Consider the following 23324-nt stretch of genomic DNA (forward strand, 5'->3'; position numbering starts at 1 on the left):
CCTTTTTGGCTGGCTAAAACAATGTAATTAGAAGACAATAAATAAATACCCAGCACAGTCAGAATCCCATCTCATCCATAACTTCAGAAGTCCACCATGAATGTTAGGAAATAAGTGTATGTGGTAAGTAGTCTTAACATGTATTTACAATGTTAGGTTGATCCAAAACCTAGAGCATTAAGTCACACCTTTGTAGCTATCCCCATGTTTATCAAGAGCTCTGCAATGCACTACAGTTTGTTTTCATTCTGATATCTTTATAAGAGGTAACCTGAGATAGTAACATGAAATTGGAGAGAGAAATTAAGGTCTATGACTTGCTTCTACTTGGTCATCTGGGAGATGCTACAGGTCTCAAAGCCTATTTAACGCCAAATTCCATTCCTTCTCTCTAATATAATGCCTTTAATGTGTATAGATATTCTCTGAATATGAACAGTTGTGCTACTGAAAACTTTCTACAGGACAGATTGAAAGAACAACTGCTTTCCCTCAATAGCAGTGCCAAGGTCACAAACCCCTGCCCTACATTGTACCCTTCTAGGGCTTTATGCATACCTGAAACTTTTTCTTGCTCCAAGAGCTTAGTGTAATGAGTGAAAATCTGTTCCTGGACTTTGCACACAGACCGTTTAATCTTTTCCCTGCGGGTCACCATGTAAGTGAGGTTCCGAACCTAGAATGTAGAGAATAAAGATTCTAAGTGAGCAATACGGTAACGATACTTCAATGCTTTCATTTCTCCTTTACCTGAGACAGACTGGCCCTATTAGGGTCTTGACAGACATTTGAAATCAAAACATGCTTTAAGCATTTTACCCTACCACTAGAAGAATTCTGCTTATTTATTCCCCTGTGTCTGTAGCAGCCATGAGGTGACACCGGGGGAGTAGCAGAGACAGGCAGGGTCCCACTTCTCCCCAACAGTCTGCAGGGGAGAGACCCCCACTATCTAATCAGGACCTGCGGCCTTGTGCCAGAGAGCTATGCTTGCCATCCAACAGTATCGTCCCAGAGATCTTATTGTGAATAGTTTGAACAATTGTGAAGCAACCTCCCTGCACACTTGTATCGAACATCTTCCAGGTCAATGGCATAAGAGGAACCCCTACCCCTGCACAAAGTCCTCTGGAAGCTCAAATGAGCTACTTGGTCCACTAGGTGCAACTTTGCAAATAGCCAGCCATTCCACTGCAGCATATTCCAGTGAGGTGTACAAATGCCCAGGAACTGTCCCAGCATCCCCAGCAGCCTTTGGATCTATAGATCGTAAGTTTAAACCTGCTACTAACCTCATTCTCATTCCAGTTCATCTGCAATGAAAGACCAATGCTGAGATTCCCCACTCAATCAATCATAAGACTTCTTCAAATCATGTACACACACATGTATGAGTTTGTGGTCAGTAGCTTAGGCTTCCAGAGTCAATATTCCCTACTCCTAAAGCCATTAGTAACCACTAAATATAAAAGTAAAGAATTAAACCACGCTGATCCTTGGTCCTAGATTGCATGGGTCTAAAGACAGAACATCGGGTGCAAGTCTACCGCTGACCAGTTAAACCTTTCTTCAGGAAGATGCCCATAAAACCTCAGCCACCTCAGTGGAAGTGGCAAAAGTGGCAAATGACTACATGCTCCCCACTGGCTATCATCAATGGCATGCTAAAAATACATCCTCCTTTTGAGCAGCCTTTCTTATACTCAGAACTTCCTCCACTCTCACAAGCCCAGCTGTGCTCAAGGCTGGGACCCTACATGAGGACATGGGCCATGAAAGTAAACACTACCAGGCTTTGCTGACCCTAATGATTCACTATCAGGGACTTCCTGTCTCTATTTCTATATCAATCACTTATTAATACTTATTAGAATAGGTTCCAATTAATAAAAGATTAAAAAAGAAAAATCACGCTCCTTGTCTGAATTAAATACAGTGTCACTGGCCTGCCTAATGATAGCCACAATCCCAGGCAAGGAAGTAGGTGCTCTTTAGAGAAGCCCTAACCAACTTGGGGCTGGAAGTGACAAACAGAATTTTCTCTTTGATAAGTAGTATACCACCCAGATGAGATTATGGGTAGAAACTCAGAAACAAAGAATGGATCAAACCTAAGCCCTCATCACAAACCCAAACCTTTGACAGCACATATAAACCAGCTTTCCATGAAGAACCTGATTTCTGGAAACACGAAGTGGGCATTATAGTTTATGCTCACATTCAACTCAGGTAAGCAGATACAGCTCAACTTAATCCAGGAAAATAAACAGGAACAGCAGGGAATCTCAACTTTGGTGGCTTCCATGCCAGGAAAAGGCTTTACCATACATAGTCTCTTAGTGAGGGGGGAAAAACACAAAACAAAAAAACCTTTTCTTTCCAGTGACCTCAGATGAATAACATCTAAATAAACACACAAAGCAAAAAGGCCATACCTTCCAGCTGTGATCTCCAAGGCCTACTTGATCCAGCTCTGGCTGACCACTGTAGAGCTGATAGAGCTGAGTACTCAAGTCAACAAAACAAAATGGAATTCTTGGCCGAAATCTAGACATGGTCTCTGCCCAGAGAGCTTGACCCTCAACCAAACGTCCCCAATTCACCCTCCCTCAGCTGCTAGCTGCAGGCACCCAAGCCTCCCAAGCCTCGTCCACTGGCACCGGGCTAAATCCAAGTCAACTTTCCCCTTAAAGCAAGTTCACAAACAGAAGCAAGGATGATCCCTCCACTTCCATTTTCACTTTTAAAGTTTCCAGAATGTTACTGTTGCATCCTGAGAACAAGCAGCAGAGCAGACAGGAATAGTTGCGGAGGATTTTCTGACCCCAATGCAACGCCTGCCACATTAAAGCCTCACATGCATTTTTGTTCAGCAGACAGAGGCCTCGTTGAGTTTACAAAAAGTTAGGTTCCACTGAGTGACAAATGCACAGGACTCTCCTCCCAGGATGTGGGGCCTTCCCATACAAATTACAGGGAGTGCAGAAGATGTCTTTATCCAAGCTAGCAGTCCAGTGAGGTAGTCAGGAATCCCAGAGTGAGAGGACAGCCTCTGGAGCCTCAAAGTTCCACTTGCCACATCACCAATCATCTCCTTGTAGAGCCTCCTGATACTATTCCTGCCTTGTAGCTTTCTAGTCCAGAACTGTACCCAGGTGTGCGAGGCCCCCGAGGTGCTAATTTTCCAGAAAGAGCAATTAACATAATCACTAAGTCACCTGCACGTGATGAGTGCTACTCACTTGTTCAGGAATGACCACATGCTTCCAGTCCAGTCACCTGTACCGACTGGCTCAGGTGCCTACCATGTACTGATAGTTCATAAAAACAGGCAGATCACTAACTTAGTGAGAAGACAAGTTAACTGTAACTTTGGACTTTCTTTTGTCATGCCTGCCCTAATAAGCCCTTGGTCTGATACTCTTGTTTATAATTGCAAAGCACTATCCAACTCTCCAGGGCCTGACACAGACTTCCGCTTTCAGACAGCCCTCATGGCACAGGAGGAAAACATAACATGTCATTATAAATAAACCCACTCTAAACTGACACTGAATGCATTAAAACTTTAGACTTTTTAATAATAAATGTTAAGTAATGCCACCCACACACAGGCACTCTTGCACACAAATCCTGATTTATTCCCTTATGCACTGTAGGCATTATTCTACTTAAAAGCAAAATGACGACTCCAAAAAAGTTCAGAATTTAATAAGTATATGTTAATCTCAGTAACTTAAATACAGAAAGAGTTAATACACCACAAGCATTTTCTATACTTTTATTCTGTGGTGATTGTGAAACAAACATAGTCAAAACATGAAACTTCTCACCTTCCCTCCCAAGGACTATCTGACTCCATGCACCCCAGGTACAGCAGTTGTTGGGTTAGGATGGTAGCTTCTTAACGTAATACCCCTTCACCCTGAATCCCTGTCTCAATAATACACAAGTGCATGTGGTTCTTTGAACTGACCACCAGGGGGCGTGGGGAGCCTCACCCACCTGCTCCCACCTACCCTGAGCATAACACCCACCACCTTACCCAAAATCCTAACAAGGTCTAGAAAGGGACTTCACAAGAAGCCAGCACTAGATGATGATGCATTAAAAGGGCCTCGAATGAGCACTTAAGAAATGCGTGCATGACTACCCCATCTCCAACAAAGTGGTGCAAGCATCTGACAACATGGATCCTTTTGGCCAAGTACATTTGCACGTTCCTGCCTACACTCTCAAATCATCTATGAGTCAGATCCTGTTGCCAAGCGGTGACGAATCACTCCTCTCTAATAAGTGAGGGACTTGAGGGAGATATGCATTAGCTGTTTCAGGCCACTTGGGTGCTTTTCGGCACAGGGTGCTTCAGGCCAGACAACTCACATACCATCTCTGCCACACTAATGAATTTAATAGGCAGCTAGCAGTCGGGGAGTAGGTGTGGAAGGTGCTGAAGACACATCCCCAATTAACAAGCCTTGGTCAAAAACCACCTACGGGAGCTGGAGAGCCTGGGGAGGACAGTCCACTCCTCTAATTATTCCGGCAGCACGAAAACCGGGGACTCCAGAGGTAATGGAGAGTGGGGGGGTCACCAAGCAGCGAATAGCTGAGGGGAGGGGCAGCAGCTAAGGCTCCAGGCAGCCAACAGCCACTTAATCAGCAACCCAGGAGTGTGATGTGTGTGTGTGTGTGTGTGTGTGTGTGTGTGTGTGTGTGTGTAGTATGCTGAGATTGCTAAGGGCTCCCCAGACAGACCCAATGCCCTGTGCACCAAGAATCACACCCACACGTGCAGACATAGCCTGGAGAAGGATGTGCGCACGCGCACACACAATCGCATATTATATGTACACAACCTCTGTGATGACTTAGCACCTCACTGCCAAGGCTGTCTTCTGTAATAGGTGTGACTAAGTCCATGCACACACATCAGCAGCCAGAGCCTGTTCTGCTCCAGAACAGAGCTGGGAATGCCCCTGTGGATTAGCCTAGAAGCAAAGAATGAGCCGATGGGAGCCAGTGCTTAGCTCTCTCTAACAAGCCCTTCACCAGCACCTAGGAAATAAATGTCTCCCCAGGTTTCCCTACCGCTGCCCCATCCCCCATAATTCAAATACATCCCAGTTCTCAAAACCAGGCTCTAAACAATGGTCATGTTCCTGGTGCTCAGTTCCCTCCAGCTCTACAAGAAGGGAACGGGAGGGGATGAAGGTGCACCCATCTTTGCAGGACAGTAAAGATTGATGGGAGAAACAATCACAAAGCAGCCCCCATACTGGCAGTCCTGCACACTGCAGGGAGTTTACCAGCCCATAAATACGTTCAACCAACATGACCTCATGCTGTATGTAGCATGTACAAGGATCTGAGAGTAATGACTGCCTATCATCTCTAGGCAAACAAGTGCCCGCCTCTTTACATCTTCTTCTCTAAGTCATCATAAGGTGTCGGTGTCAATCATTACCCTCTCCAGGTCCTGCCGCAGGTGCGTGAACAGCTGCAGCCTCCTAAACAAGACATCCTGCTCCCGCTTGGCTAGATTGTCCTCTTCGTCTTTCTTCGGGGTGATGAGGGGCTTGTTGAAGTTGATCTTCCTCTTCAACTTCCAGTACTGGTACAGGAAATCCACCACTTCCTCGGGCAGCCGCAAGGCCCTCGCCACGTCCAGGAGGTTGACGAAGGTGTAGAACTCATCCTCCAGCTGCTGCAGCTTCTGCTTGCGAAGGCTCACCCGGTGGGCCTCCTCTCGGTTCTGCTCCAAACTAGTGAAGGGCTCCAGAGGGCTCTGGGGAGAACCCTCCGGGGCCCCATTCTCCTGGGCTGCTCCTTCCCCCAGGCTCTCCTCGGCTTTCCTGTGGGAGCTATGCTTTGGGCAGTAGGACTTAAACTTGACTTCATCATTCTCCGCCAATATGGTCTTCATCTCCAGGCCACGGTCAAAAGCACAAGTCACATGGAAGGCTGTGCGGCAGTTCTTCACAGAACACTGCAAACAGCACACGGAGACAGTTAGAGCAGTGGCAGCAAGCGTCCCCACAGCTGCCCCCCCCCATATGATGACAAAGGGACACTCGCTGAGACAGGAGAGCTTGACAAAGATGAACAGGTTTGAAGGACTGTCCGGGAACACTGCAGGGTAAAGCTTTCAGAGCCCAAACTATAACTTGCTTGAAACAGTCACAGCACTGAAATCTCAATGCAGGGGAGGGGAAGGACTGTACAACTGGCTCCTGTCAGGGAGGGTGGCACAATCCCCAAGAGCATGCACTCTATGTACAGAGTATACTCTGAGGCCTTAATTTAGTTCTCAAAGACTTGAACTCAGTTTTATTTAAAAAAAAAAATGTTAACAGCAATCTCCTCAGGACACACATTCCTGATCAATTTTAAAGGACTGTGAATCCTCAGTGCAACCCCCCCAACTGGAAAAGGTCCCGACCTAGTTAGGTAAATACAAGCAGACTTCCTGGGAGTAGCAGCCAGGGATCACGCCAGAGGAAGAAGAAGGAAAGACAATAACTCAGCTCAGGAAGGATGGAGAAGGCCTCCCTGCCGTCCAGAATCACCACTGCAGCAGAGGCTCCCTTCCTGCCAGCCCCAGGGAAGAGAGCACAGAGGCCAGGCCTCATCAAGATGCACTGAACACCCCGCTCACTCCCCGCCTGCACAGGGCTACAATTTAGTGCCTTTGATCCAGACACAAGCCTCTGGCCAGTAGGAGCAAAGTGATTAACTTCTCCCGTCTGATCTCACCGAGCAAATCCCTAGAAAGAGGTACCTCTGGGAGGCTAAAGCCAGTCCCTTAAAAGCAACTGCATTGTGTGAGGCCAAGGGATCCCTGGGGCGCGCCATGCTGCAGATGACCAAGGAGCCTGAGCTCCAGGCCAGCTGAAAATCTTAATTAAACTCATTCAGCAGACCCTGCCATCACAGAAGCACAGACCTGGGGCTGGGTTCTCCTCCCCACTTCAGCATCTAAGATAACTCCGTGCCAGCCACCACTGAATCCTCTACTGTAAAACTCCAGTCCCTCACCACGCCCAACTCGTCACCTAAAGCATATGCAATGATTAATCTGTACCTTTATAAATAACCTCAATGTGAAATCGGCTCTGGTGGCAGCACACACAGACATGCCTGGCCACTCTCACAAGAAGACACGCTGCTTCTCCACAGCAGCAGGAAGCCAAGCGGGAAGTGGGGGGAGCACATGACCGAGGCGCAGGCTGTGTCGCCTTCAACTACACTTGACCCAGGCATTTGAACCTTAGAGGAGTGAGCTGCAGCGGAGTATTCACACAGGACTCTGAAAAGGTGCCAACTGGCCTTCCTCTGGGTTTCCTATTCGAGTTGACTCAGCAAACAGATGTTACAGAGACATAAACCAGTCTTCCCAGCTGCAGACATCTCGGAGAGGAATTCTTTTAATAAAAATCAATCTTTTGTGAAGATATAAAAAGTCATCTGCCTTCCTTCTTGGCCCCTTCTTCAAATTAATGCTCTGGGAAAGAGGTCAATGGACACAGAAATGTCCTTCCAGTGTCTTTCCTTGGAAGATAAACGGGGCTCTCTCATTTGCCTTCTCTCTTTCCCAGGAACCATCAAGTAAGAAGCAGGGTTGATGTGCTCAAAGCAGCTAACACAGGCACAGGAAGTGCCATTTCCCCTAGTATGCCACAAGTGTGTGTGTGTGTGTATGTGTGTGTGTGTGTGTGTGTGTACTGCACACATGCCAGACACTCAAATCCTTTTTGACCTCTCCTCTATTCCCTTTGCCCAAATTCATTTTAGTTTTCAACGGATTCTACTAAAAAAAAGGTCACATCTTTAAGATCCTCAAAGCTCAGCTGCCCAATGTCTGTCCTGACATTTTTTATTACTGTTTTTAGATGCCTGAACAGTAGCAGAAACAGTAATAGTGAAAAATAAAACCATTCTGTGCTTGTTAAGAAAATGAAAAGAGCCCACCTTTAATCCCAGCACTGGGGAGGCAGAGGCGGGCAAATCTCCACAGTTCAAGACCAGCCTGGTCTACAAAATGAGTTCCAGGACAGCCAGAGTTACACAGAGAACCCTGTCTTGAAATCCAGTAAAGAGAGGGAACAAAAACCTGAGGCCTACTCGGGTCCCTGCCAGAGTCCGAACTGACCTTCAACACAGCATTCTAGGCCTCATAACCACCTCGATCATCAACATCAGTCTCAGAAATCAGTCACTCAAGAGTTCCAGAAAACATGAAGACAAACTCCACAGACACCATTTTCCTGATAATTCTGCGTACCTCGTGACTTTCTGCACTTAACTGTGCATGAACATGCAAATGCAATCAGCTTTTTACATGCTGGTTAGTTCACCAGGGCAGCAGTGTATGTGTGCCCTCTAGAGAGCTCCAGACTCTCCCTCCCCAAGCACAGGCCTGCCCTATGCCTCAGCTACAGGCATGCCCTGCAGGGAGCCCTGAGGTCTTGTGGCCTGTGCGGGGTAATGACTACAGCAGAAGGCTAGGCACTCCAGTACCCCAGTCAAGAGTGTCTAAGCCTCGGCTCTTACCAGGAAGGCCTGCTCATGCAAAGAGGACTCTACTAGGCTTAGGCCAGACAAACTGCCTCCAAACCCAGGCGGATTTCCAGACAGCCTTCCCGCTCCTAACGGTCCAGTGCTGTGTAAAGCCCCCGCCCCATCCTGCTCCCTCACACACAGCTGAGGAAAACAAAGCCACTCTTACTCAGCCATCATTACCTGTATGGAGGCCCCAAATTTCTCATTGCAGAGGCTGCACACAAGCGCCCACCGACTGCTGGGAATATGAGACACCTTTGTGATGGGCTCCATCTTCTCAGGGCTGCCAATGCTTACCTAAAGATCCAAAATAGCCAGGTGGACACGACAGATAATCAGAATCATAGCATAGACCTGAGGATAGCCCCAGGGCCCAGCTGTTGATAAGCAGCAGGAGAGCCCAGAGATCAGCCGCCATTGATACCAGCTTGCCAGTCCATAAAAACCTGTCTGCAAGTTTCCACTTCTTTCAAGTATCTGATCACATAGGCATCTATCTTATCAGAACACAGCATATCAAGACTCTAGAGGCTGGAGAGATGGCTCAGCAGTTAAGAGCACTGACTGTTCTTCCAGAGGTCCTGAGTTCAGTTCCCAGCAACCACATGGTGGCTCACAACCATCTGTAATGGGATCTGATGCCCTCTTCTGGTGTGTGTGAAGACAGCCACAGTACTCATATATATCAAATAAATAAAATCTTTTTTTAAAAAAGAGACTCTAGATTGACAAGAATTTTTCAGGACTAAAAACTCATTGTAAATATATTTAAATAATAGAATGAGCAAAAAGATAAACTATATTTAATAGTATTACATCAGAACATGTAACTATATTAAAAGTAAAAATCTAGCAAGATAAATATGGAACAATGAATTGCAATCTGGTTAATACTAAAGCAAAAGATCCAGTGAAACCTCCATGTAAATCATACCCAGGCAATTCTCCTCTGGAGGGAAAGAAAGGCAGCAAATCACACACCAAAAATACTGGAATTTAAATGACAAATGATATTCTCATCACAAGCCATGCAAATTAAATTAGTTAAGGTCTGGGACTGGAAATAAATTAGACCAGACCTGAAACTAACAAGGTTGAAGCGGAGGAAGAATTTAAATAAGACTCGCAGAAGTGTGACCTAGGGCACTGGGTACTGCGCATGTAGTTTGCCAAACACAAACTGGCAAGGACAGTAACACAGATACCCTCAGGACAGAGCTGTGAAGGTGCCAGGCCTGGCCTATGAACGCTGTCAGCTGTGTGAGGGTTTCCAGAAATGGAAAAGTGCGGTGATTTGTGGACACCAGCAGCTGTAGCCCAGGCCCTTGCTGCCCCTCAGACACTGCTCAGGATCAGCTGGGGACAGAGGTGTGCAGGACCCGCATCTCCACTGCTGCCTGCGCGGGCTCCCCCCATCTGCCCGACCGACTCCAGCTGGACCAGGACCGTCTCCACAGACGCAGACGCTGTGAGGAACCAGGCTTACCTCCGGGATCCACAGGGCGCAGCTGACATGCACCCACTTGGTTCCGCTGCGGGTCGGCTTCATGGCTCCGCCCTTCTTGGGACACAGCAAACACTTCGGCTGAACTCCCAGGGCACAGGTCCGGCACAGCCAACTGCCCTCCGGCACCTTGAGGATTCCATAGCAAGCCTGCATGGCCGCAACAGAGCAACCAGGGAAGAAGAGAAGACATGTTTCCTGTTGGTCTTTGTCTCTTCACTTTATTACTTGTTTATTTATGTGTATGGGTGACTTGACTACACACACACACACGAACACGCACACGCACACAATTGTGCCAAGTTTGTGCAATGCCCACAGAGGCCAAAAGAGGGTGCTGGATCCCCTGGAACTGGAGTGGCGGGCAGCTGTGAGCTGCCATGCGGGCTCTAGGAAGGAGCGAGCCTGAAGAGCAGTCAGTGCTCTGCCTGCGAGGCTCTCCCAGTCTCTAGTTGTGCAGTGGGAAACAACTCAGAGCAACAAAGTGGACGCGCCCACATCGCGTAACTTCCACCTAAGCCCTGAGGAAAGGCGCCAGTCCACCTGCAAGCACCCAAGTGCCTTAGCTCCGAAGACACACTACATGTGCACTCAGCACAGGAAGTCCCAAAAACTTACGAGGGAATTCTAAAATAACGATTGCCGCTGTGGTGCGGGAGACCCGCCCATGTGAGCTTCCCGAGCATGAGCAGCAATGCCTCGACCTGGCTGCAAGGCTGCACGACAAAGAGCGCCAACGCCAAGGTGGCAATGGCTGGGCAGCCACTTGCTGCTCAAGCTGACACATTCCTCCCACTGGAGTCTGACAGTGTCCACGTGAACAGCCAGCCACGAAAACCAAGTCACTTCAAAATGAGTTTGGTTTCTTTCGCTGATGTTTAAAACAAAGCCTGTTTTGCGCAAGTTGGCAAAATTACACAAGACAGCACAAACTGCAGAAATTAAGGCCTTTACAACTGAAATCATTATGCTGGTTTAAAGAAAGAAAAAGCAAGTGTTTCAACAAGGGGAGTAAATAAACAAGCCCACAGTGGTCCCAGGAGTGCACTCACTCGGAGAGCCCTTTAAAACCCAGGCGGTTCACACTGTATCCTTAAATGAACTGAAGTCAGGAAGTCACAGGAACCTGGCGCTGTTTCTCCAGACAGGAAAAGCACAGCCACATGAAATCTGAACGCTCAGGACACAGAAGGAAAGCACGGGGGTGGATGAGAGCAGAGCTCAGCGAACATTGTAGGCCTGCGAGCGGGCGGGCGGGAGGGCGAGCGGGCGAGGCCACAGATAAGCCACTGTCAACAAGTCAGATCCAAACAGGACTAGAAAGGCTTCGAACAGCAAGTCATCCTAGCGTCGCCTTTGAAGCAAGAATCTCATTTACTGGGAAGACACATCTACACTAATAGAGTATGCCTTAAAGACGAACCATGAAGATGTCAGCAAAAGTCAAATGAAGCGGGCTGGAAGCCTGAGAGCAGGAGTTGCCAGGGCCAACGCTGCCACCCGCGGGCTAGGTGGTGGCACGCAGCCCTGATGGCAGCTTACACGTGTCTAAAGCACAGAGCACAACTGGATTTCAAGCAGAACCTCGTAACAGAGCAGATGTCAGAAGACTTCAGGGTCACTAGGTCAATGAGAGGCAGCAGCGTGTCCTCCCATCACACACACCTCCACAGGGACTCCAAGGTGAGACACCCTCTAAAGTCCAAATACAAAACAAACTAAAGCAAGGCCTTGTGGTCGTCTCAAGATTCCCTGTGAAGATGAGCTGAGACAGGGCCACAGCTGGTGAAGTCTTCCAGGTCTCTAAAGCCCTAGAGGCAAATTATAGAGAAAAGGATAATCCAGTGTGGCAGTGAGTATGTGTGATCTCAGCACTCAAGAGGCAGAGGCAGGAGGATTATCTCAGTTGGAAGCTAGGCTGGTCTATACACTGAGTTACAGGCCAGACAGGGCTATGGCTTATCCTATATCCCGAGTCTATGTGAACACGCCAATGTTATGGCTTATCCTATATCCCGAGTCTATGTGAACACGCCAATGCTATGGCTTATCCTATATCCTGAGTCTATGTGAACACGCCAATGCTATGGCTTATCCTATATCCTACGTCTATGTGAACATGCCAATGCTATGGCTTATCCTATATCCTGAGTCTATGTGAACACGCCAATGCTATGGCTTATCCTATATCCCACGTCTATGTTAACACGCCAATGCTATGGCTTATCCTATATCCCGTGTCTATATGAACACGCCAATGCTATGGCTTATCCTATATCCCGCGTCTATGTGAACATGCCAATGCTATGGCTTATCCTATATCCCGCGTCTATGTGAACACGCCAATGCTATGGCTTATCCTATATCCCGAGTCTATGTGAACACGCCAATGCTATGGCTTATCCTATATCCCGAGTCTATGTGAACACGCCAATGCTATGGCTTATCCTATATCCCGAGTCTATGTGAACACGCCAATGTTATGGCTTATCCTATATCCCGAGTCTATGTGAACACGCCAATGCTATGGCTTATCCTATATCCTGAGTCTATGTGAACACGCCAATGCTATGGCTTATCCTATATCCTGAGTCTATGTGAACACGCCAATGCTATGGCTTATCCTATATCCTACGTCTATGTGAACATGCCAATGCTATGGCTTATCCTATATCCTGAGTCTATGTGAACACGCCAATGCTATGGCTTATCCTATATCCCACGTCTATGTTAACACGCCAATGCTATGGCTTATCCTATATCCCGAGTCTATGTGAACACGCCAATGCTATGGCTGAGACCACACTGTGTAGGCAGGTACCTAATCCAACCAGGAGCAGGACTGTGAGGTAACCCTGTTTAGACACACACACACACACACACACACACACGAAGACAGCATGAGGACTAAAGGCTACAAACAAGCCAAGCACCAAGGACTGACGAGAATCCACCACTAGCTAGGAAGAGACAAGGAAGAACGAAACTCCGACTTCCAGAGGCAGCCTGTTGTTTCAGTCACCGCAGGTAGAGCTAATGTAGTTCAGCCACCTTTCACGTGGGTTTGCTTTTCAGTGCTCCCAGTTGAATCGCAGTGCCTTCGTGTTGTGCAGACCCAGGCTCTGGGCTGCGGTCGGGGCAAGGCTTTCCTAAACCATAACTGTGGGCTGCAGCTGCACTGGGAAGCATGGACTCCGGCCGCACAAGCTGGCGGGCAGGCTCAGCCCAGGACCCCACGAGCCTTGCCTGGGCTCTGCTGCCCCCTCACCTGGTGCACACAGATGTTACACTTGTCACAGAACACCATCTCGTTGCCGTCCTCGCCATCAGGGGACTGGCAGACATCGCAGACAACGTCTTCATCGTACTCGATCCCCAAGCCCTCCTCTGTCTCGATGGCATGGTTCATGTTGTCATAGCATCGCTGTTCGAACTCCTCCAGCACCCTTTCCATCGTGCACTCGTCCAGCTCAGGCATCCCTGGAGGAAAGCAGCACAGGTCGCATGGAGAGAGGGAGGGCATGGTCGTAATTATTACAGCGAAATGACACTGGCACATCTAAGTTCCCAAATAGAACATAAATAAAGGTAACTGAGGGCCAGAGAAATTTCCACTCTATGACTCTGAGGCCAGTCCACAGACAACACCTCCATCCCTTATGGAGGACACAACAAGGAGAGAAGCGAGATTCAAGACATTCCGCAGCATCCTAGCACATTAACACACACTGTTGAGTGCACCTTCCCACTGGTGCCTACGCAAGCCAGGACTACGGATTATGCTGTTGGGTTTTGTTTTGTCTGTAACTTTTCCTTCTTACTACTTCAAACGGTTTCCCGAAACAGGCTTCGCAGCAAGCGTCGTAACTGACTTCTCCCTCCCCACTTCGAATTCACCCAACTGCAGCGCACAGTTAATTAGATCCATGAAAGGCAAACACAAGGAACTGTGTGGAGCAAAGAAGTCAGTTCACATGAGCTAAACACAATGCAGCACACGTCTTTCCACCAGCAAATAATGAGGGAGCAAGGGGTGACTCAGGGGCCAAGGGCAGCAGCAGCAAAGGACCCGAGCTGGACTCCCAGCACCACGTCAGGAGGCTTTCAACTGCCTGTCTGGGACTCCAGATCCAAGAAGTCCGAAGCCTCTCTCTCTCTTCTGATCTCCCCATGCACCTGCACACACCCACAGACACATACATATAATTAAAATAAAGCCTTTAAGAGAGAAAAATAAGGAAATCATCAAAGTGGTTATTGTGGCCTTAGTTAACTGTGAGGAAAACGCTCTTTTCCTCTATTTGCAGGTGTTCTGCACACGGAGATTACTTGTACAGAAAGGAGTCCTACAGAAAGTCAGCGTCCGGCCGGCCGGCTGTGCATGAAGTCTATAATGATAATGAGTTTCAGGCCAGTGCGAGTTACACTGAAAGACCTGAAAGGGGGTGCGAAGTGGGGAAAAGGGAAGAACTGTAATTCTAGCCTGTAACTTACATGCGTTATTATAAAACCACATTTTCAAGTTTTGAAATTTGGGAGGTGAGCTGGGAAGGTGGCTCAGCAGTTGAGAACACTTGCTGCTCTTCCAGAGAACCAGAGTTCACTTCATAGCACTAATGTAGGGCAGCTCACAACCTCCTATAACTCCAACTCCAGGGGAGCCAGCACCCTCTTCTGAACTCTATAAGCACCCACCTGCTCTCACAGCTGTCCTGCTCTCACAGCTGCCCTGCTCTCACAGCTGTCCTGCTCTCACAGCTGCCCTGCTCTCACTGCTGCCCTGCTCTCACTGCTGCCCTGCTCTCACAGCTGCCCTGCTCTCACAGCTGTCCTGTTCTCACAGCTGTCCTGCACTCACAGCTATATACTCATATGCACATACGTATAAATAAACCTTTACTTTATGGAGAACATGTTGAGAGTGTATAGTTGTAAGCACTACACCCATCTGGGAAGCAACTAAGTAAAAGATGGTATTTGTACAGGGTGCTCCCCTCCCCGCCCTGCCCCGCCCCCTAGTGCCTCCTAACTAGTTGTGGATACACCTGACTTTGCTTTGCCTTCCAATTAACCTATACCAGAAAAAGGTCAACAGCAGCTGGGACAAACATTTTTAAATTTGTGTTCAACCTGGGTCAAAGGACATGATTTACTCTGCCACATTAGTGTATTGTAACTAATGCCCCAGACAAGTGAGTTCCCAGTATTTAAACCACTGCATTGCCAGTCTTTTGGCTGGGTCTTTGGACCAGATCCTGAACTGGACACCTACAACTTGACAAATGTTTCACTCTTCTGGGTGGTTTTATACAGACAGTATAAAGCATTTGGCCAGCTCAAAAGACAAAACGGAATCTTCTACAGTGGCATAATACACCATTCAGTTACAGGAGATTCCCCAAAGCCTTTTAAACAGATGCTAAAACCATCCCTGGCTTGCTACTGTTCTGACCACTAACACTTAAAGCAGGAACAAGAGTAAGAAAATCCATTTTGTCAACACATCTCACTCAGTCACCTAATAAGTAGAAAATGCCACCGGTCCCAGCTCAGTCACGGTCAGCCCCAGCCGAATGGCTGGCGAGCTCAGCAGCAGGCAGAGCTGCTCTCATCGTCCAGGCTGAGGCTGGCTCCATGGGAACTCAAACTTTAAACAGCCCTTGCCCTTCCAACCTCTGAATCCAAACACACATGACTTGTCACAACGTGCTCAAGTCACCCTTCCTGACCCTCCTTCCACCACACAAATATCTTTCACACTGAGTCCACAGGCACTCAAGACAAACCTTTATAAGGACCCTGGGGAAGGAAGGCTGGAACGGAGGAGACCATCCCAGCCTCCACACCCTGAGATGCAGGTAACTGAGGTCTGAAGGTCCAAGCAGCAGAGAAGCTATCCAAGTCTGCGCGCTCAGTCAGGAAGGCGTTAAAGAGGTAAAAGCAAGAGGGTTTGGAGCTGACTCTGTAAGGCTCTCTCTGAGAAACAACAGGCTGCAGGAGGTAAAAAAGGTGGAACTTTGGCATCGCAGCAGTGAAGTGGAGCAGGGCACTGGCCCATCAGCCCTCCTGATGATCCCCCTAGGCTGCAGTTCCTATGTGGTAAGTAAGAGGAGAGGCAGCCAGGGACAGGAATCCAAGTCACTGCAGCCGAACAAGCCAGGCTTCCACGCCTCAGTCTACCACCAAGTGGACTCTTGTCTCATTGAACGTTGTCAGAACAGGAAAGAACTTGTCTAGTACTGAGTTCTCAAGAACAGAGGTGGCAGGGACAGGCACAAGCTGGACGTGCACAGCACACACTCAATCTGCTCTCCAAAGAGCTGGGACTCTGAGGTGACAGAAGTAGCTGTGACTGAGTGAGCTTCCAGCTCTCACGGGACTCTGCACGAGTAACTAGGACTGAGCAGTCCTCTCTTCAGAGTGAGCTAAGGAGGTAACAGACTCACCCATCTCCTTAAACTCCTCATTGGTCACCTCCAGCCACGCAGCGTCCATGTCATTGAGGTCATAGCGACATACACTGTCTGCCAGCGTCCGGATATCAACGTAGCCCAACGCTGGCGGTACAGAGCCCGACGATGAGATGTATTTCTTGGGCCTGATGAACATGAGCGATTTCTCTTCAGACACAACCCTGGTTAGTAAGAAAACAAGCAGCCAGATTACCCTTTCTGTCCTGTAGAAGAAATTGCCAGAGGCCAAGGGTAACGTCCCCCTCCAACCCTCAAGCCAGACCATCCCTGTGCTCATAGAGTCCTAAGGATGTAAAACCAAATGTCAGCAGCACCTCAGCTAGAAATCTCTAAAATACCCAGAATGGAAGCAGATGCTGCAGTCTTCCAAAATCATTTCCTCCCCAGAACACCACCCTACCATGTCTCCAGCAAAGTCTGCTCCCAGACTGAAAAAAAATTAATTTAAAAAAAAAAGGTATTTCAAGGGTTAGTTTCTAAATCCCTTTCCTTATTGGTGCTTGGTCATCCCCCTGGAAGTTGTCAGAACAGGAGAGAACGTGCTAAGCACCGAGTTCTCAGGAATTATGATGACAGGGACAGCCGCAAGCTAGATGTGCGCAGCACACACTGAGAACCACAAAGGACACCTCAGAATTTCCACCTGGGTTGCTGCCATTCCTTTATTCTAAGAGCCAGAGCCCATGTCCATGAACACATGACCCCAGCCAGACAGTTCCTCTACTACCACTCCCTTACAACCTGTGAACACCTGGAGAATTCCACCTCGCCCTAGCCAGACCAGGGACAGCATAAATGGAGCCAAGGGCTCGCAGCCCACAGACAGGATCTATGGTCAGAGTCCTTCCACATCTGTTTTGGACCAAGTGCATTCACACCAACAGGGTGCTTAGTTTATAGGTTTATCACCCTGGAATTGACAGGAAGAACTTATCTATGTGACAGAGATGGGCAAACTGAGGGGATTTATTTCTCCTACTTGACCAAGAACAGGTATCAAGCGAAAAGCTCCAGTCAATCTCTCAAGGCCTTTCCATCCTGACTTGGCACTGCACAGGCTGACAGCCCGCTGGTGCTGGTCAACAAGGGTCATACGCACCCTGTGTGCCCTGAGCCCCGCTCCACAGGCCAGGACCCTCATCTGAAGAAGCAGGGGACTCCCAGTGGTCACCTCTGCCTGTCTAGCCATGGTATACTATCATATAATTTGAACAGAGATCCCTAAATGATGGTAATCAAGCCACTGAAGTGTCTAAGGAGACTTGGAGTTAAGGGCCAAGGAGTGAATTTAGTCCCTACCTGTCCATGGCAAGAGAGGCTATTCCACACAGCAAGGAGTCAGATGCTGGCAGAGCTATCGGGCAGTCCATCCTCTCAGAGGACACACTACGCATAAGTGGGGGGAAAAGGTACCAAAGGAACATCGAGGACACGTTGGGGGAAGTGAGTGACATGGCAGACCCAGAGGAAGCACCGGCATCTACAAAGAGCCTGTCCACGGCCCAAATTCCTCATCTGACACTGCCCACTCCGTCCCCTCCATCCCATCATCTAAAACACCCAGCCACTGCAGGGAGCACCAAGGCCACCGGACTCCCACAAAGCCACCATGAAGTGACACAGAAAGCAGAGAGACAGCCGGTAACAAACTTGGCCCAGCCAGTCATTCCCCAAACCATCTCGGACCTCCTATGCTCCAGGAAGAAAGCAGCACCTCCTGCGATAATGTGCTAAGTTCAGAGGCCGCTGTCCTCACTCACCGCCCTCGGCGCCTGAGCGGTCTCTCCACAGCTGCCTCGTGAGGCCTCATGTTTCTGCACTGCTAACCCACGAACTCCCCATGCCTGTGGGGAGGAGAGGAGAGGAGAGGAGGGGAGGGGAAGAGCAGGCATCTCCTCACAGGGCGCCTACCTGGCCACGGGCTGCGGGATGGTCCCTGGGCTCACGGGCACCTGCACCCCTTTCTCCCACTCCTGTCGCCAGGGATCGGCTAGCACGTAGTACTCATCCGGGTTCAGCTGGTAGGAGTCATGCAACTTCATGGCGGTGATCAGGTCGGTCCGAAACACCTGGAAGACAGAACGGGACAGTGGCATTTGCACTGACTTCAGAGCACTAACAGCTGCAAGGTCACCGTGGAGCAGCCCGTAACAAGGACACGGCATCAACCCAGCGTCAGTCTGCCCTGTTCCCGAAACCTTCCCCTGACACTCCTTGACCCTCACCCAGGACTGGCGTGGCTCCAGCTCCCTCGGCCAGCACAAGCAGGCAGAGGGTGCCGTGACTAAATCGACATAACCGGTGCGCAAAACATAACCGCTCCCCTCTCTAAGACCTCTCAATTCGCCAAGGGCTGCTGAACTCGGGCTCTTGGAAATCCTTCAGGGAATGACAAGCCACCCAGGACTGTTCTCTTTGGAGCCCATGTTTAAACACAAAACTTCATTAGCCAATTAACCTCAAGGCAAAATCTAGAAGCACCCTGTAGAGGTCACTATCTTCTAGACTAACGGCTGGGAAGCAGCCCAGCTCCTGAGGCTAGCGCGTGGGAAGGCGATGGTGAGAGCAAGGCCCATGCTCGCTAACGCCAGGCAGAAATGGCAGCCTGCAAATATCTAGCAGTGAAACACTAGACCACTGTGGAGCCGAGTCACGGGATGCTGTAACTTCAACCCTGGAGGCAGTTTCTGTGGAAAGACAGAACCCTGTCTACACTGCCATCAAGACTTGTCTCACATCCACCTTCTAAGAAATCACCCTAACTCATCCCAAACGGCAAAGACACAAACTGCAGGAGAGGCGACACCCACCTGGGCGCCCCTAAGGACTCACGGGCCCTTAGCCTCCAAACCAACAAGGTGGGCTGACTGGACAGCAAACCGTCTGTCTGTCTGACTGTCCATTCATCCGTCCGGCAGCCAGGGCTACACAGCAGCGCCCCTCTCCAGCCTTCTCCTCAGCTCACTGACATGTGAGCCCTGACATATATCCCGAGCAGCACGGCCTGTGCACGGAAGCGCCCCTCACTCAGAACAGGAAGCTCGCTCTTGTGCTGCTGAGCACAGGTCACACTGTACACCTGTTGGCTTTTCAGGCTTGTGTCCTCTTTAATAAACTTCATCTTATGAAAGTACTGGGTAGAGTCTGAATAAAAAGGCCACTTCTCTGGCTGTCAGTTTCAATACTGGACTTGTCCCAGGATGTCACCCTTAACGTCTACAGTCCCATTAAGCAACAGCCTGAGACCAAAGCCCCTGGGGACCTGGTGATCAGCCTAGAGCAACCCAACCCCCAGCAAAGGCCTTTAAGGTCCAAGCTGAGTCCACACCAATCAAGCCAGGTAGAACAGCCCAGCTAAGCTGTGCAACAACCCCCAAGCCAATGTGCCAAAGAAAGGAGATGAGACTGGGGAGGAGGTGAGAAAAGGCAGCGCCATCCCTACAGACCTGGGCGAGGCTCCGGCCCAAGGCTCGGGGCCGGGGGCGACAGCAAGGGCAGGGCTGAGGGCAACCCGAGTGTTTTACATGCACTCAGAAGACTGACCCAACCAGCAAGGACGGGTGTGGTGCCTGCTGCTCAGAGGGCTCCAATCCCACGCCCAGGCTGAAATAACAGCAGTATAGCACGGACACCAGAAAGGTGCAGTAGCAGTTACGGAGCCGACTCGGGACTTAACGGGAGAATTACATCCAGGAGCAGAGATGGTCCAATGTCCTAAAAAATAAAGTGTAGCCGGGCAGTGGTGGCACACGCCTTTAATCCCAGCACTTGGGAGGCAGGGGCAGGCAGATTTCTGAGTTCGAGGCCAGCCTGGTCTACAGAGTAAGTTCCAGGACAGCCAGGGCTACACAGAGAAACCCTGTCTCGAAAATAAATAAAGTGCGCACTGTAGGTCCAAACAGACATCGGGCAGGGCGCTGGCCAGAGCCGCCTGTCCGTGCTTCCTGGAACAGGTCTCTCGTGCTTCTGGCAGAGGGCGTTACCCCATCACTGAGAAAGTCCTCCGCTCCTGGACAGGCCCTCTCCAGTTAGACAAGGGTGGCATGGGAAGGGACTCTGAGAAACACCTGTTGCTGTGTGGCCACCACGCCATAAGCCAACTGAGGTCATCCCACAAACAGTGCCATGCCAAAAGAACTTTCCCACAGCTTTCCCAGAGACACCCGACAGACAGGCTGAGACACCCGGGTCTTAGTGTCCAAGGCCTAGTGATGGCCGCAGAGAAAGCAGTGTCTCAGGACAACGGGGCCCCTGAACCAACCGAGGCCAGCAGGGAGATGCCTCTAAAAACAAATTTTAGCAGGGAAATGAACAACGAAATGTAGGGCATCAGGGAAAACGTAAAATGTGAAAACAAATTGGGAAAGACGGGGAAAGCCTTAAGCATAATCCCCAAAACGACTCCCAGAATCACATTGGGTTGTTGCCAAATAAGCCACAAATTCATGGCTAAAACTAACTTGAGGCTGGCAGTGACTTGGCAGCAGCTGAACCCGCTCCTGTCCTGGCCAGTGGAAAACTTGTTGGGAGCCAGCGAAGATGGAACAGGAAAGGAAAAAAAGAATACAATTAATAATAATAGCTAACATTCACTGCGCTAACATTCACAGACTGTCACCGCTTTGCATGTTCCGGCCTACTTGTATGAATTAGCCCGCTTCCCCCTGCCTGCTTCTCACCATCTTCCGGGTACAGTGGGCCCTCGCCCAACCTGCACAGCGTGAGCAGGTATGCGGGCAGCAGGTTTGCATGGCACTCACGTACCGTGCCCACAATGGGGCGAGCAGGCATTCAGCATACCTCGGAAGGCTTTCGATCGTCAGGCCGAGCGCAGGTACTCCTTCCAGGCTGGGATCGAGAATGCTGCGACCATGTTGTTGACAAACCTGAGGAAACAAACATCCCAACAGGAACCATTAAAAACCACCCTCGGGGTCAGTATTTCAGCGGTGATTTGCTGCTGGCTGCACAAGCGTGAGGACTGGAGGGCAGGTCCCCAGCATCCGAGTAAGAGCTGGCCAGGTGATGTGTGCACGCGGGTCCACCAGCTGTCTAGCTGCAGATGAATCTGAACTTCAGGTTTAGTGAAATGAAAGGCCTTATCTCAAAAAGTAGGAAGACAAAGAGGAAGACATTCTACCATCAACCTCTGGTCTCCCCACCTGTCTAGACATCCTTACACAGCACACAAGACAAACCAAGCACAGGCCACTGAGGTGTCAAAGGGTTCTTCCCCACAGTAAACCTCCAGCAACCCTGCAATGCTGCTGCCGCCACCCCGGTTCTCACGGGGTTCCTTCCTTCTGTCACTTTCCAACCGGCCTAGGGCGGCCACTGCAGGCCGCAGTGTACAGAGTTACTGGGCTCTGCTCAGGCAGAGAGCAGAGCCTGCAGCACGCTCCAGGCTCCAGGCTGTGCTCACGACGCTCAAAGACCCACACGGGTACAAGGGACCAGGAAGCAGCCCTGAAGCTTTCAGCCAAGCATCTAATGCCAGATCACTGCTCAACCTAAGGTCGAGCCCCAAACACTCGCCTCCACAAGGCGTGGAAACCTTCACACAGCTTTCACCTCAGCTACTACACCTCTCCTCCGAGGTGCCCTAATCCCTCAGTGGCTTCTCACCAGGAAATACAAAATCCTAAGAGTCACCAGGCCTGAAACATCTCTGTAGCACTGGGAGCTCCCCACCTGAACTACCCTGCAGGCCACACAGCCTCCCTCCCGGGCTGTTCTCAGGTCTCTCCACTTCCGAGCAGTTCCGAAGCAGCTGAGTCCCTAACCAGAAGCCTAAGAGAGCTGCGCTCTTAGCCTAAGTCCCTCTGCTCGCCGCAGACGCAGTAGCTCCTTGGTGGTAGACATCAGCCTCTGAGCCATTCTAAACTGTCAACTCTGCAGCATAAAAACCAAGCTCCTCGCTCTGCTTGGACATGCTCACTGCCTCGCCTTCAGCCCCGAGGAGTCCCACGGCCTTTCTACCAGAGGTCAGAAACCAGCACCTCATGCACACTCTCCTCCTTCCTCCTCAGAGCGCAGCAGTCAATAGTCCTAAGACAGCCTTCCGATGCCTCAAAACCCTAGCTGCTGCTCCTCCTCCTCCTCCTCCTCCTCCTCCTCCTCCTGCCCTGCTGCTCCTCCTCGGCCCTGTACCACCCAGCAGCCAACTACACTGTCCTCTCTGCGGCACACAACCGCAGCCAATGGGACACAGCATTCCCAAGCACCTTCCCTGTGCCCAAACTCACTGAGAACTCACTTCAGCCTCCTGTCTCAACTACAGTGCCAGGCACTGAACCTTGTCACGTCTCAGAAACTGACAAAACCCCAGCATGTTCAAAAAGTAAAAGCATAAGAAAGAGGGCCACCAATGTAAGTGACAGTGAAGCCCGTCACTCAAGCCCTTACTGGCCCAGAATCAGCAGACAGATAGAGCCTCCACATATGCCTCCTATCCAATTCTGAACAGCCAACAGGGATGAGAGGGCTCTGAGAAGGAAGGGCTCTGAGAAGGAAGGGCTCTGGGAAGGAAGGCCTCAGAGCTACCCTTGAGTGCCAGTTCCAAGGCCCAGTACTAGATCATCTGGCTGCCGTCACTCCTGTGGAATAAGACTCCTTATACGTGAGTCGTGCCATGCCTGTGACCAAAAGATCCTCTGGTTCGGCAAGAGGTGGGGCAGGGGTGTAGCCTAGTGCAGTGCTTGCCTAGCAGTCCCAACTCCAGCAATAACGGTCCTTAGACTCGAAATGCATGAGAATCCCCCACTCGCGCTCATGCGTGCACTCGC

At 49.9% G+C, this 23324-nt stretch overlaps 1 protein-coding gene across 5 annotated transcripts in view; it reads right to left on the minus strand.

The window, feature by feature from the left end:
• The window catches only part of Jade1 (jade family PHD finger 1), a 52222-nt gene that overhangs the window by 6359 nt on the left and 22539 nt on the right, over positions 1–23324 (minus strand). For all 5 annotated transcript variants that reach the window (XM_052180570.1, XM_052180571.1, XM_052180572.1 and 2 more), the window contains exons 3-10: positions 21340–21425; positions 18451–18608; positions 16513–16700; positions 13335–13546; positions 10049–10216; positions 8743–8859; positions 5468–5989; positions 559–676 (exon numbers count right to left, since the gene is read on the minus strand). In XM_052180570.1, coding sequence (XP_052036530.1) covers positions 559–676; positions 5468–5989; positions 8743–8859; positions 10049–10216; positions 13335–13546; positions 16513–16700; positions 18451–18608; positions 21340–21425 — 1569 coding nt within the window. The remainder of the gene's footprint in view (positions 1–558; positions 677–5467; positions 5990–8742; positions 8860–10048; positions 10217–13334; positions 13547–16512; positions 16701–18450; positions 18609–21339; positions 21426–23324) is intronic.

Source organism: Apodemus sylvaticus, chromosome 4 (genome assembly GCF_947179515.1).
Source record: "Apodemus sylvaticus chromosome 4, mApoSyl1.1, whole genome shotgun sequence".
NCBI classification, from domain to species: Eukaryota; Metazoa; Chordata; class Mammalia; order Rodentia; family Muridae; genus Apodemus; species Apodemus sylvaticus.